The sequence below is a fragment of the Centropristis striata genome, chromosome 19 (assembly GCF_030273125.1).
Source record: "Centropristis striata isolate RG_2023a ecotype Rhode Island chromosome 19, C.striata_1.0, whole genome shotgun sequence".
Classification (NCBI taxonomy): domain Eukaryota; kingdom Metazoa; phylum Chordata; class Actinopteri; order Perciformes; family Serranidae; genus Centropristis; species Centropristis striata.
This window is the reverse complement of record NC_081535.1, coordinates 869,529-884,657: the sequence shown is the minus strand read 5'-3', so window position 1 is coordinate 884,657 and position 15,129 is coordinate 869,529. Positions and strand designations below refer to the sequence as shown.

The window sequence follows — 15,129 nt, the reverse complement described above, 5'->3', positions numbered from 1 at the left end:
AATCATGTCCTTTTTATTTCTTTATTCAAAGGACTATCAATCAAACTGCCACTGGATTATTCTCCACAATGCTGCTTATCAGTGACTAATTAATCTTTTTAAATAGTCCTGTAAGATGTAATTATTTCACAGATTGTAGTTACATAAATCTTATATGACATTTTAAACAGAAATACATGTGTTATAGTGGTGGAGAAGTGATCAACAGTGTAATAAATGTGTTGGTCTGTGTATAACGACCATCTTAATGAGTGTTTATGATATAATGTGGCTCAGCACATGATTAAGTGTTTGCTACTGTAGATGTAGAGACAGAATAATGTATTTAAACCTGTTATATTGACACACAAAATCATAATATAATGAAACAAAATTGGTCGTTGAAGATAAATGCTTCACAACTTATTAAATAGCTTACATTATTATATTAGGTTAAGTTAATTAAGTTAAGTTAAACTAAGTTGAGTTAAATACCTTAAATTATTAAGTTAAGTTAAGTTAAGTTAAATACCTTACATTATTAAGTTAAGTTAAGTTAAGTTAAGTTAAGTTAAATACCTTACATTGTTAAGTTAAGTTAAGTTAAGTTAAGTTAAATACCTTACATTACTAAGTTAAGTTAAGTTAAGTTAAGTTAAGTTGAGTTAAGTTAAGTTAAATACCTTACATTATTATGTCAGGTTAGGTTAAGTCGAGTCGAGTCGAGTTAAGTTCAGTTAAGTTAAGTTAAGTTAAGTTAAGTTAAGTTAAGTTAAGCTAAGTTGAGTTGAGTTAAGTTTTGCTGTGTTATGTTATATTGTGAAATATTATAGTTTTGTAAGTATATCTGAGACATTGTGTCACTTTACACTAGTTACATACATGGCTTTTCAAAATAAACTTCTGTGTTGACAGGAAATTGTTAACTTGACCTAATGAAACCCCCTGACTAAGGTTATAACTGTTAAAGAACAGGGTCGGGCTTCAATAATTTGGGTTTAATTCCTCCTTTAACTACCGGACGTAGTTATCAGGGTGGACTCAGTAGAACAGGGACTCTTGGTTTCTCTCAGATAAATATCCTCCCCGCCCTGAGAACAGCTTGGCACCAGTTATACTACTCAGTCTTTTACCAGAAGAGTATAATGGAGCTGTGGATTAGTCTCATAAACACACCGAGGGCTGGGACAACATGTTGATATCTGATGACTCTGGAGTGACTCCGGTTTGGTTCCTGCCCTCCAATAAAACCAAAGAGTCAGTTTAGGACCAGATCTTAGAATAAAGGGGACTTGCCAGACAAAAGCACCACATTTTTTCCACATGCTCTCCATCACGATAGGTTTCAGTTTTTGGTAGGGGCCACTTCATCAAGATTGCGGATCGAATATGGCAGCCATATAAAATCTATGAGAACCAATATATCTTCCAAACCACTTCGAAGGTCAATTTTAGTGTCAAAATCTACATTTTTTGGGTCCAGGAATCATTCAAAGCTATTGAGAATATCACTAGATGAATATTTAATCAAATAGAATATGTTCATTTTGGCCATGTATTAACTTAATTTCCAACTCAGTCCCTAAGCGGTCTGACATGAATACATTAAATTAAACTTTATTAGCTTCACTTTTATCATTTATTACATTTAGAACCACAAAGTTTCGTAACGAGCCTCCGGCCCCGCGGCCTCGTTAAGAAGAGCCTCTGGCCCCCGCGGCTCGTTAAGAAGAGCCCCTGGCCCCCGCGGCTCATTAAGAAGAGCCTCTGGCCCCCGCGGCTCATTCAGAAGAGCCCCTGGCCCCCGCGGCTCATTCAGAAGAGCCTCTGGCCCCCGCGGCTCGTTAAGAAGAGTAAGTTCGAGTCTCCAAAAGTCTCCAATAACACCAGAAAAAGTCTCTGGATTTGTCTCCAGTCGCTTTTTTTTTTTAGGTTCGGTTATGTTTCTTTATTTCTTTATTATATTAAAATGAAACATTTTTAGCTGGTATTTATGAGATCCCAGTTTTCCCTGATCACTTCTGTTCCCTCTATGAATTAAAACTGGATAAATGAAAGTGTAAATGGGTAGAAACAACCTCTAAATGTGTTCACAGCCTCACCATATTAATCCATCTCGTCATTTCCATGTCAGTTGTGTTTGGTCACGGTTCTAAGTGTTATTTCTGTTTGTTTATGATCAGTGTGAGTGGTAAACAGCAGCGAGGAGGAGAACCAACACATCTGGATCAAATCTGTGAGGAGCTGCTGCTTCTGGAGAACTTAATGAGTTACAGAAAAACAAAATAAAACTATTAGTACAGGCTATTTAATTATTATTATTATCATTTTATGGAGGGCAGGGAGGAGGAAATTCATTTTCAGTTTGAAACACTTGGAAATGAAAAACGAGCAGAGGCCACACATTCCAGGCCGCTCTAAAAGGTGTAAAACACTTCCAGATGGCTGCAGGGAGTTAGTGCAGCGTTAGCATATCGCCGTGTTTTAGCCTTTCCCCGAACCGGCCAGACACGCCTCCTCTCCACCAGGGACAAAGAGTGTAGTGGGACGCTCTTAAAGGGGATTCTGATGCTGTTTGTGTCTGTAAATAGTCCGACAGGTATGTGCAACCAGTCTGAGGGCAGGAAACACCATTAAACCAGCGCTGCCCTCCAGCCCCAGCACCACCACCACCACAGGAAAAAAAAAAAAAAAGGTATTTTTCTATTTAAGGAGGCTGGTTTAGAGAGCTCTGGCAGCCAGAGGGGCTCCACACTGGGCCTATTGTTTCATAAGTCCCATATGTGAATACCTCTGCTGGACCAGCCCTCCATTAAAACAACAGAGCTGCTCAACATCCCCTCACACTCCAACATCCACTCAGGTTAGATCTGCTGCAGGATGGAGCTACACTGTAAAAAATGTCTGTAGGTTTTAGGGTGAAAAACTGCTAAACCATGACAGTAAAAGACGTAAAATGATAAATGAGTTAATTCAGTTTCAGTAACAATGAAACACTGTAAATGTCAAAACTGGATTTTTTACAGTTTTGTTTCTTGAAAAATACATTACTCCACTCTAAAATAGACTGAAATATGTATTTAATGTAATATAAATACAAGCTATCACTGTAATTTTTGCATTTATCTTTTGTAAAAATCCTTTGTCTCACTGTTAAATGTACTAAACATCATATCTCTAACAGAAATATACTGTAATATTTAATGGTAAAATCTTTAATTTATGCAGCATTTATAAAGTATTTTCTTGTCAATTTTATGGCAGAACAGAGTTTCTTTTGATGGAAAAACTTTTTATTTATACAGTAAAATATGGAATAAAATGTCAATCTTAAATGTGAAATCATCAGTGTTAATATAATTTTACTGTAATATTAGAAAAAGGTGCACCGTATTTATTACGGTAAAGTTCTGGCAACCACAGCTGCTGTTTTTTTTTTTTTTTTTCAAAATCACTTTGAATTTTTTTATTTCGACAGTTTTGCATTTATAAACTGAATGTTTTTCAAAGTAAATCACCTGTTTTTCATTGAAATGCACTTATTTCAACAATCTTCTGCCTCATTCTAACACGGTTTTTAATGAAACCTCTTATTTTTTTAGAAAAATTAGACTTAAGGGCTATATTTGCTTAATAGTGGGGCAGCATAGCTAACCTACTGTTCATTTTGTGATAAAAGCACCAAATTTGGAACATATAGCTAAATATATTTGGATAAAGACTGGATATTCGGCCATCGCATATTCACATTCTGATGACCATGGCCGACCATTTTCCAAAATGGCGGCCAGCTGTTCCAAGTAGACAGAACCTGGGCCTCCAAGCTGCTGTTACCATGGTTACAACACCACAAATATTAATTACAGAGAAGTTCAAGTGAAAATATGTTTTTAGACAATTTAAAACGACAACAAATTAACCCTTCTAAAGCACAACATGGGTAAAAAATGACCCTCATTCATCCCCTTCATGTTATTTAATGCTGCTGTGTGTTTCTGTGCTCTATCTTTTGAAATCAACTTATTTTATCATTGAATATTCCAAGTATCTGGTTTTTGATAACAACAGATCATTATTTACATTTTGCCTCTCATACTTTATGAAGTAAAAAAGGTTTTTGTATTGTTACATAGCTAAATATTTAGCCAAGTAGCTTGCTAAGCTAAATACTTAGCCAAGAAGTTAGCTAAGTAGTTAGCTTAACAAGCTCCTTTGCTAAATGCTTAGCCAAGAAGTTAGCCAAGTAGTTAGCTTAGCAAGTTACTTAACTAAATACTTAGCCAAGAAGTTTGCTAAGTAGTTAGCTTAGCAAGCTACTAAGCTAAATATTTAGCCAAGAAGTTAGCTAAGTAGTTAGCTTAACAAGCTACTTAGCTAAAAAATGGATATGTGTCATTTTTGACCCATGTTGTGCATTAGAAGAGTAGTGACACAAAAAGGGATTTTATAAAAAAATGAATAAAGGAAAACATAAAATTAGGATGTAAGCTATGCCACCCAACTATAACTACTACTATTAAATATTCAAATGTCAAAAGTTGTGTTTTACCACAAATAAATACAAAGAAACAGACCGTTTAATACACAGGTTGTTTTTTATTAGACTTTAAATTCACCAAATTTTACTATTGTGTATATGTTACAATTATAGTTGTATCATGTAGACAAAAGTATCCATAAAAATACACCAAATAATTTCCAAATGTCCCACTACCCCATCTATTACAAAATTAATAAATCTGAGTATAAAATCTTTATCTTCATTATTAAAAAAACACACTCACTAAAGCAGCAGCAAATATATATAGTGGATAGAAACAATCATATATTTTCTATTTATTTTTCCCTATTAAAAATATATATAAAATCCATATAGAATTATTATAGAAATTGCAATCTGCGACCCGTTATGCATATCAAGCGTTGAGAAAATGATAAATCTGAGAATAACTATCAACAGTGACTAAACTCCAAAGTGTTTGAAAGATGTTAGTGGTGTTTTACAGGTCAAGTAGAGAAGATGGAGGCTCTGAGCAGCTGGAGGAGATGATTAAAGAGCTTCATGTCGCCTCAACGTCCATCAGAAAATCACTGGTGTCTGCAGAAACAGGAAGGGAATGTTAGACTTTAGTATCAAACAGAGAAAAACACCTCCGACTTCTAAACATGCACCGCAACAAAGGTCTAAAACCAGATCAAACAGTAAATCTAAAGGTCTAAAACCAGATCAAACAGTAAATCTAAAGGTCTAAAACCAGATCAAACAGTAAATCTAAAGGTCTAAAACCAGATCAAACAGTAAATCTAAAGGTCTAAAACCAGATCAAACAGTAAATCTAAAGGTCTAAAACCAGATCAAACAGTAAATCTAAAGGTCTAAAACCAGATCAAACAGTAAATCTAAAGGTCTTAAACCAGATCAAACAGTAAATCTAAAGTTTTTTTTTTATATTGGTAAGAACCAAATAATGGTTTTAAGAGTTAATTTCTTATTTTAAGTGTTCAACATGCTTATTTCTAGATTTAATAATCTTAATTTTAGATAACTACTTAGCCAAGAATTTAGCTAAGTAGTTAGCTTAGCAAGCTACTTAGCCAAGAAGTTAGTTAAGTAGTTAGCTTAACAAGCTACTTAGCTAAAAAATGGATACGGGTAATTTTTACCCCATGTTGTGCATTAGAAGAGTAGTGACACAAAAAGGTATTTTATTCAAAAATGAATAAAGGAAAACATAAACTTAGGAAAAACAAACTAATTGAGGAAATCCTGGAATACTGAATGATGAAAATAATTTATTGCAAAGATAAAGAAGATAAAAACTCTGTCGGGTCACTTTAGACCATGTTGAGCATCAAAGGGTTAAAATGGTTCATGAAGCTTCATTAGGACATCACTAGTTAACAGATTTTTGAACTGAACATGGAAAAAAGAGCATATTTTTAATAAAACTTACTGGCCAAGAGTGGAGGACAGCGAGCTAGCTGGTTAGGAAACCAGGCCGCGCTTGCTGAACTGAGAGCTGCAAAACAAAAAAGAAAGAAGATGTCAATGTTTGTAGAATTAAGAGCACACTCTGCGTCTAATTATCAGGAATTAAAGATGATCAACTCAGATTGAGGTTCAGTAGATTTACCTCGGGCGGACCGCTGCTCCTCCGTCTTTCTTCAACCATTCCTCTCATCAAAATCCATTCTGATTGGCTGGTGATTAACACTTGTTTGTGTTAGAAAAGTGATCAGATTACTGCTGTGATTGTTAGTTCGAGCTACATAAATCAGCTCCTCCTCACATAAAGAAATCATTGCATTTATTAGTCGTGAACATGATGAGCCGCCTTTGAAGAAGTGATGGAAAATGGAAATATAGAAACAATCATATTCTCTCATTACATGCAGAATTTAACCATGACATTACCCTAAAATTTAGCAATCCCAGCATTCCCGGAGCTTAATTACTGAGAGCATGCATCATTAACTGGCTGTGTAATTAAATAAGCTCACAATGATTTCCATAAACATAGAAACATTTGGACTGAGCCACTCGGGAGACGGAATGATTTCATTTGAATTTGTTTTTACGGCTCAATACAGAACACAAAGTTACAACAATTAGACACGAGGCAATTATTTTATAAGAAAAAAAAATACATAACTGCTCTGGGGGGAACGGGTGCAGCAATCAACACTAATACTTATTTAAAGGTTTGAAACAGCGGCGCACAAAAAATAAAAAGGTCTCATTCTGCACAACATGGAGCTCCACCAGCAGCAGGAAGCTCTGACGCTTCATGTTTGATGAAATAATCCTCATCCTGGATTACAAGTAGCATTAAATTAAAGGAGATCCAGAACAAAGTAATTAATTATATGGTACTGACAATTAAAACCATCAAACCAAACCATGTAGGGGGGTCTGGGGGCATAACACCCGGGAGAAAATGTGTAAATTTTTGAGTAAAATGTGTGTCTAAAACTCGTCAGTTAGTGTCTAAAACTAGTCAGTTAGTGTCTAAAACTCGTCAGTTAGTGTCTAAAACTCATCAGTTAGTGTCTAAAACTAGTCAGTTAGTGTCTAAAACTCGTCAGTTTGTGTCTAAAACTCGTCAGTTAGTGTCTAAAACTAGTCAGTTAGTGTCTAAAACTCGTCAGTTAGTGTCTAAAACTCATCAGTTAGTGTCTAAAACTAGTCAGTTAGTGTCTAAAACTCGTCAGTTTGTGTCTAAAACTCGTCAGTTAGTCTAAAACTCATCAGTTAGTCTAAAACTCGTCAGTTTGTGTCTAAAACTCGTCAGTTAGTCTAAAACTCATCAGTTAGTCTAAAACTCGTCAGTTAGTGTCTAAAACTCGTCAGTTAGTGTTTAAAACTCGTCAGTTAGTGTTTAAAACTCGTCAGTTATTGTCTAAAACTAGTCAGTTAGTGTCTAAAACTCGTCAGTTAGTGTCTAAAACTCGTCAGTTTGTGTCTATAACTCTTCAGTTTGTGTCTATAACTCTTCAGTTTGTGACTATAACTCGTCAGTTAGCGTCTAAAACTTGTCAGTTATTGTCTAAAACTCCTCAGTTTGTCTAAAACTCGTCAGTTTGTGTTTAAAACTCGTCAGTTTGTGTCTAAAACTCGTCAGTTAGTCTAAAACTCGTCAGTTAGTGTCTAAAACTCGCCAGTTAGTGTCTAAAACTCTTCAGTTAGTGTCTAAAACTCGTCAGTTTGTGTCTATAACTCTTCAGTTTGTGTCTATAACTCGTCAGTTATTGTCTAAAACTCGCCAGTTTGTCTAAAACTCGTCAGTTTGTGTTTAAAACTCGTCAGTTTGTCTAAAACTCGTCAGTTTGTGTCTAAAACTCTTCAGTTTGTGTCTATAACTCTTCAGTTAGTGTCCAAAACTCGTCAGTTAGTGTCTAAAACTCGCCAGTTTGTGTCTAAAACTCGTCAGTTTGTCTAAAACTCGTCAGTTATTGTCTAAAACTCGTCAGTTTGTGTTTAAAACTTGTCAGTTTGTGTCTAAAACTCGTCAGTTAAAAAAATGCATCAATCTTGTGCACTTTGACAGCCAAACTAGAGGAGACACCTCACATTCGTCATAACGACACCAAAAGTCAACCAACGCCTCTTTTCTTTTTTCATATTTTGTGTTTTTAAGATTCAAAACATGTGGATTTACATTTCTAAAAGGGCATTAAAGGGTTAAAATTATTTAAGAAATATATGTAAATTTTATAGTTATGATCAGGGCCGAAGCTGGTCAAAAGATTTAATGCATTGAAAGTGAAAAAAAATATTCATATATCATATTTTTATAGCACTTTTTAAGAGGTGAACATTTTTTGCACCAAAGGTAATACATTAACATTTAGGGTTAATAGTCATTTTCATGTATTTATAACTAAACAATCAGTGACACTGCAACACTAGTTGTTGGTGAATGTGTTGTTTTCATGAATCAAGAGTAAATACTGGATAGTTTGAGGCTGTTTTGAATAAGAATTGATTTGTTTCCAGGTTCGTAGCAACCAGGTTAGAAATACTGAGGTCAGAAGTGCAAATTCCTCCAGTTCAACCCCCGAAAAGATGTTTTTCTCATTACACTCATTCTCCTGTGGCCGTGTGTTGCTGCTCCGCCAGGAAAAGAAAACTGGATCAGTGTCACGTTACAACGTGAAACGTTTCTTCTTATAATAAGATGTTTTTCAGGTTATTACTACATACAAACAATTTAACAAGAATCTGCTATTATCTCTGTTTACATCCGACCACATTAGGCCTTCTGTATTTTTTCTGTATTAAATGTAATACACCACTTATACTATACCATATAAATCTCTGAATAAATGTAAATATATTTATTCATTGATGTTTATACTACTACTGCATGCAACAACTTATTTAACCTGTTTTACATACTAAAATATATAAATCCCAAATGTGCTGGAAAACAAACAGACACAACAAATATATATTAATAATACATGCCAAATAGTATAAATGTATGTCTATAATGTGTACAGAATGTATAAATATGTCTGTTATTGTGCCTTCTATATCTTTGTGTCTGTATCTGGAGCAGCTGTGAAAACTAAATTTCCCCACTGCAGGACAAATAAAGTCACACCTTTTCTTATCTTAAGAATGTTTCTTGCTATAACAATGTACTATTACGGCAAAAGTTCCATGTTAAAACATGATCACTTCTTCACAATGCGAAAAGCTCCAGATAAGATGAACCAAAGAAAACATACCCAACTGTTGAGATTTTTACAAAATCACCATGTATCAAACTCAATGACGGCACAATCACCAAGTCTCCACACAACCAATCATGTAAAACATAATCAAACTGCCTCTAACAATGTTTCTTTATTCTTTCACGTGAAGATGTTTTGGTTTCGCTAAACATTTTAGGTCATAGTGTTTTTGAAGAGGTTTAACTTATAGCTAAAGCCTTTTACAAACTCCACAAGAACAGATAAATGTTTTCTTGTTCTTTGATCCCTGTCTCCCTGTCCTGTCCAGCCCTTTGTCTTATTGTATGTGTGTTATGTATATGTTTGGACGGGTCGGTGGCTAATCTCATTGTCCTAGTACTTGTTACTCTGTGCAATGACAATAAAGGTGATTCTGATTCTGAGGTGGCAAGAACAAGAAAAAAGTTATTTCTGGCCACGAGAAACTCCACTGCAGCACACTCCTCATTCAAATTCAAGTTTCTGACAAATCACACAATAGTTCTCTGACACCACAAGAACAAAGTTCTGCTGGTCAGTTTGTGTCTAAAACTCGTCAGTTAGTGTCTAAAACTCATCAGTTAGTGTCTAAAACTCGTCAGTTTGTGTCTAAAACTCGTCAGTTAGTGTCTAAAACTTGTCAGTTAGTGTCTAAAACTCGTCAGTTAGAGTCTAAAACTCGTCAGTGTCTAAAACTAGTCAGTTAGTGTCTAAAACTCGTCAGTTAGAGTCTAAAACTCGTCAGTTTGTGTCTAAAACTCGTCAGTTAGTGTCTAAAACTCGTCAGAGTCTAAAACTCGTCAGTGTCTAAAACTCGTCAGTTAGTGTCTAAAACTCGTCAGTTTGTGTGTAAAACTCGTCAGTTAGTGTCTAAAACTCGTCAGTTTGTGTCTAAAACTCGTCGGTTTGTGTCTAAAACTCGTCAGTTTTTGTCTAAAACTCGTCGGTTAGTGTCTAAAACTCGTCAGTTTGTGTCTAAAACTCGTCAGTTAGTGTCTAAAACTCGTCAGTTTGTGTCTAAAACTCATCAGTTTGTGTCTAAAACTAGTCGGTTTGTGTCTAAAACTCGTCAGTTAGTGTCTAAAACTCGTCGGTTTGTGTCTAAAACTCGTCAGTTAGTGTCTAAAACTAGTCAGTTAGTGTTTAAAACTCGTCAGTTCGTGTCTAAAACTCGTCGGTTTGTGTCTAAAACTCGTCGGTTAGTGTCTAAAACTCTTCAGTTTGTGTCTAAAACTCGTCAGTTCGTGTCTAAAACTCGTCAGTTAGTGTCTAAAACTCGTCAGTTAGTGTCTAAAACTCGTCAGTTTGTGTCTAAAACTCGTCAGTTAGTGTCTAAAACTCTTCAGTTTGTGTCTAAAACTCGTCAGTTAGTGTCTAAAACTCGTCAGTTAGTGTCTAAAACTCGTCAGTTAGTGTCTAAAACTCGTCAGTTAGTGTCTAAAACTCGTCAGTTAGTGTCTAAAACTCATCAGTTAGTGTAAACTGACAGTTTTCAGTTAGTGTGTGTGTGTTGGGGGGAGTGGGAGTGGGGGGGAGGGGCAGGCTTTGGTAGCTAAGCAACCAGGGCCAGGTGGCGTCCACCAATCAGAGCAGAGCAATCAACTGAAATCAACTGCTCCTGTGAAGCCACTGACAGAGAGCGAAAAACAGCAAAATCTTCTCGTAGAAAAGAAAGCATTTTAGTCCAAACCGTAGCTCCTATCATTGATCTGACTTCACTTTGAGCATCCTCAGTTCTTCCTGAACGTCTACATTTGTGTTTTGTGAATAAAAATGAAGAAATTGTTTTTTAAAAACGATCAGAAGAAACTGGTAGCTCTGCTTTTCTCCAGAAATGTTCTCTCCTTTTTAACATGATTTACGATCTGACCAATGTGAGGGAGAAGACTAATTTTCCTACGTTTCTATGTATAAAATGTATTTTTTGACAATTTTTTCTCTCCCTCTACACTCTAGCGATGATGTCACACACTCTAGCTCTTTCAAGCATACTCAATAAGACAACTTCCAGGTGAAAATGTGATAAGTTTGTATGTCGCATTAAAATGAAAATATCCTGAAAAACACCTTCTTATAGCAATAAACTTGTAATTTTATCACTGAGATGATTTTCTTTTGAAGTGAAACTGGAATAAATGTTTTAACTCTTCAGGTTTTTGTGTGAATTCCATCTTATAACATGATACTAGTATATCTTTACCAGGATGCCTTAAAAGATATGGGGGAAAAAAATCAGAAAATATATGCAAATATATGTATTTGTAATTGTAGGATATAAACAGGGAACAGTATTAAAGTGTCTGAGGCCACACTGAAGTAAAGTCAAGTTAATTTCTCCAGTATCGATCTGGAAAGAGCTGAAAAAAACAAATGTTTGAAGCAGTTTCTCTAATAATGACTTCACCACAGAGGCAGATTTTTTAAAGATTGTTTAAAAAACGGACAGATTTTTGGTGTGTTGCTGAAGACCAGAGTACAAAAACAACCATGTAACCACTTGAGAGAAGCACAAAAATCTCTGTTATTGTTCATCTGGCATCAGCAGTGTGTCAATTATTAAAAATAGGTGTTAGGCGTTGAGGTTTTTTTTCTTTTTTTTCCAGCACAAAGAAAAACAAACTCCACTAGCAGCACTAAGGCCCAGGAGGTGAGCCTGGTGGTTCTGGGCCAGTATATGAGCTCACTGGGCAGCTCAACACTCCACCGCTGCTTTAACGCCGTCACCTGCTGAGCTGTTGCCGTGGCAACTATTGTGTAAATACTGCAGTGGCACCTATAGCAGCACGACCCATAAATTCTGTTTCAAACACATCTCTCTCTCTCTCTTTCTGCTTCTTTCTTTCTCTCTACACTGTAAAAAATGTATGTAGGTTTTAGGGTGAAAAACTGTTAAACCATGACAGTAAAAGATGTAAAATGATAAATGAGTTAATTCAGTTTCAGTAAAAATGAAACACTGTAAATGTAAATTTAAAAAAAAATACATTACTCCACTGTAAAAAACTCTGGCACCATGTTTGTAGCAAAAAATAATGTAATATATATACAAGCATCACTGTAATTTTTGCATTTATCTTTTGTAAAAATACTTTTTCTCACTGTTAAATGTACTAAACACCATTTCTCTAACAGAAATATACTGTAATATTTAATGGTAAAATCTTTAATTTATGCAGCATTTATAAAGTATTTTCTTGTCAATTATATGGCAGAACAGCGTTTCTATTGATGGAGTTATTTATTTTTTTAAAAGGTAAAATATTGAATAAAATGTCAATCTTAAACGTGGAATCATCAGTGCTAATGTCATTTTACCGTAATATAAGAAAAAGTTGTACTTTGCAACCACAGCTGCTGGTTTTTCACCTTTTTTCCCTTATTTTTTACAGTGTATTCCTGCTGGGTTTTTTTTACCGTAAAAACAACAGGGGTTTTTTTTACCGTAAAAACAACAGGGGTTTTTTTTTACAGTGTGAGAGGATTTTTTTTTTTTAAATGTCTCTGCATTTGTAGAGTTTGAGCTAAAAGCAGCACAGACAGACAGGAAGCGTCACGCGGAGATCAAACTCACCTGTAAATGAGGAAACTGGAGATCCCAAAGATGATGAGAGCTAATCCAGATCCCACCGCTACAATCCCCAGAACCGGCAGATGACCTGGAAACAGGAAGAGAAGGATCTTCACACACTCCGTTGTCTCTCATGTGTTCAACAGATGTCTACATTCATGTCTTTTAAACCAGAGAGAAAGAAAAACCAGCGCGGAGCTGTGAAAAACACAGCTGTGACTTCCTGAAGTGCAGCTGCAGCACTTCAGCAATCTGTCAAACCACAAAACCGGCAATTATTTCACACAATTACACACTTCTTCCTGATCCTGATATGTATTTAAAGGCCTGATGGAGACTAATTATCCCTCCTGCTGTAAACCAGGATCACATGATACTCATCATTAGAGAAATATACTTTTCTACACTAATCAGCAGCAGGAGACGTTACACTGCCTCCACCTTTATACAGTCTACGGCCTCCACCTTTATACAGTCTATGGCCTCCACCTTTATACAGTCTACTGCCTCCACCTTTATACAGTCTACGGCCTCCACCTTTATACAGTCTATGGCCTCCACCTTTATACAGTCTACGGCCTCCACCTTTATACAGTCTACGGCCTCCACCTTTACACAGTCTACAGCCTCCATCTTTATACAGTCTACGGCCTCCACCTTTATACAGTCTATGGCCTCCACCTTTATACAGTCTATGGCCTCCACCTTTATACAGTCTACTGCCTCCACCTTTATACAGTCTATGGCCTCCACCTTTATACAGTCTACGGCCTCCACCTTTATACAGTCTACGGCCTCCACCTTTATACAGTCTATGACCTCCACCTTTATACAGTCTATGGCCTCCACCTTTATACAGTCTACGGCCTCCACCTTTATACAGTCTATGGCCTCCACCTTTATACAGTCTACGGCCTCCACCTTTATACAGTCTACGGCCTCCACCTTTATACAGTCTACAGCCTCCATCTTTATACAGTCTACAGCCTCCACCTTTATACACTCTATGGCCTCCACCTTTATACAGTCTATGGCCTCCACCTTTATACAGTCTACGGCCTCCACCTTTATACAGTCTACGGCCTCCACCTTTATACAGTCTATGGTGTGAAGGAAATTTGGTGTTTCCTGCATGGTGGGACATGAGGTAGGCGGCGACCTACTTGATATTCAAGACACAAGGCATTGTGGGAACTGACTCTGTGAACTTAACAATGATAACACCATGAGAGAGGGGAACGTGTTGACCAGTGGGCTCTGTCCTGATGTGATGCATAGGGCAGGAAGATAGGGCCACATTGAGACTTGCTGAAGAATCAATGCTGGGAACTACAACAGACATAAGTCGAGCGGTGTACGGGACTTTGTTGTATTGTGAAAGAGTTCGGGATTTTGCGGTGTATGGAACACGAATGTACTAATAAATCTTGCTGACCAGAGTATTGAGTGCTTTGTTCTTGGCCAGCTCAACCATTAACTTAGTGCAGTTGTCAAAACTGCCACGACAATGGCCTCCACCTTTATACAGTCTATGGCCTCCACCTTTATACAGTCTATGGCCTCCACCTTTATACAGTCTACTGCCTCCACCTTTATACAGTCTACGGCCTCCACCTTTATACAGTCTACGGCCTCCACCTTTATACAGTCTACTGCCTCCACCTTTATACAGTCTACGGCCTCCACCTTTATACAGTCTACGGCCTCCACCTTTATACAGTCTATGGCCTCCACCTTTATACAGTCTACGGCCTCCACCTTTATACAGTCTATGGCCTCCACCTTTATACAGTCTACGGCCTCCACCTTTATACAGTCTACGGCCTCCACCTTTATACAGTCTATGGCCTCCACCTTTATACAGTCTACGGCCTCCACCTTTATACAGTCTATGGCCTCCACCTTTATACAGTCTACAGCCTCCACCTTTATACAGTCTATGGCCTCCACCTTTATACAGTCTATGGCCTCCACCTTTATACAGTCTATGGCCTCCACCTTTATACAGTCTACGGCCTCCACCTTTATACAGTCTATGGCCTCCACCTTTATACAGTCTACAGCCTCCACCTTTATACAGTCTATGGCCTCCACCTTTATACAGTCTATGGCCTCCACCTTTATACAGTCTACAGCCTCCACCTTTATACAGTCTATGGCCTCCACCTTTATACAGTCTACGGCCTCCACCTTTATACAGTCTACTGCCTCCACCTTTATACAGTCTATGGTGTGAAGGAAATTTGGTGTTTCCTGCATGGTGGGACATGAGGTAGGCGGCGACCTACTTGATATTCAAGACACAAGGCATTGTGGGAACTGACTCTGTGAACTTAACAATGATAACACCATGATTGAGGGGA

At 36.9% G+C, this 15,129-nt stretch overlaps 1 protein-coding gene across 1 annotated transcript in view; it reads right to left on the bottom strand.

Moving 5' to 3' along the window:
- Positions 1-15,129, bottom strand: part of npr2 (natriuretic peptide receptor 2) — a 138,517-nt gene that overhangs the window by 62,300 nt on the left and 61,088 nt on the right. Inside the window, exon 7 of the mRNA XM_059358133.1 lies at positions 12,770-12,854. Within this exon, the coding sequence (XP_059214116.1) occupies positions 12,770-12,854 (85 nt within the window). The remainder of the gene's footprint in view (positions 1-12,769; positions 12,855-15,129) is intronic.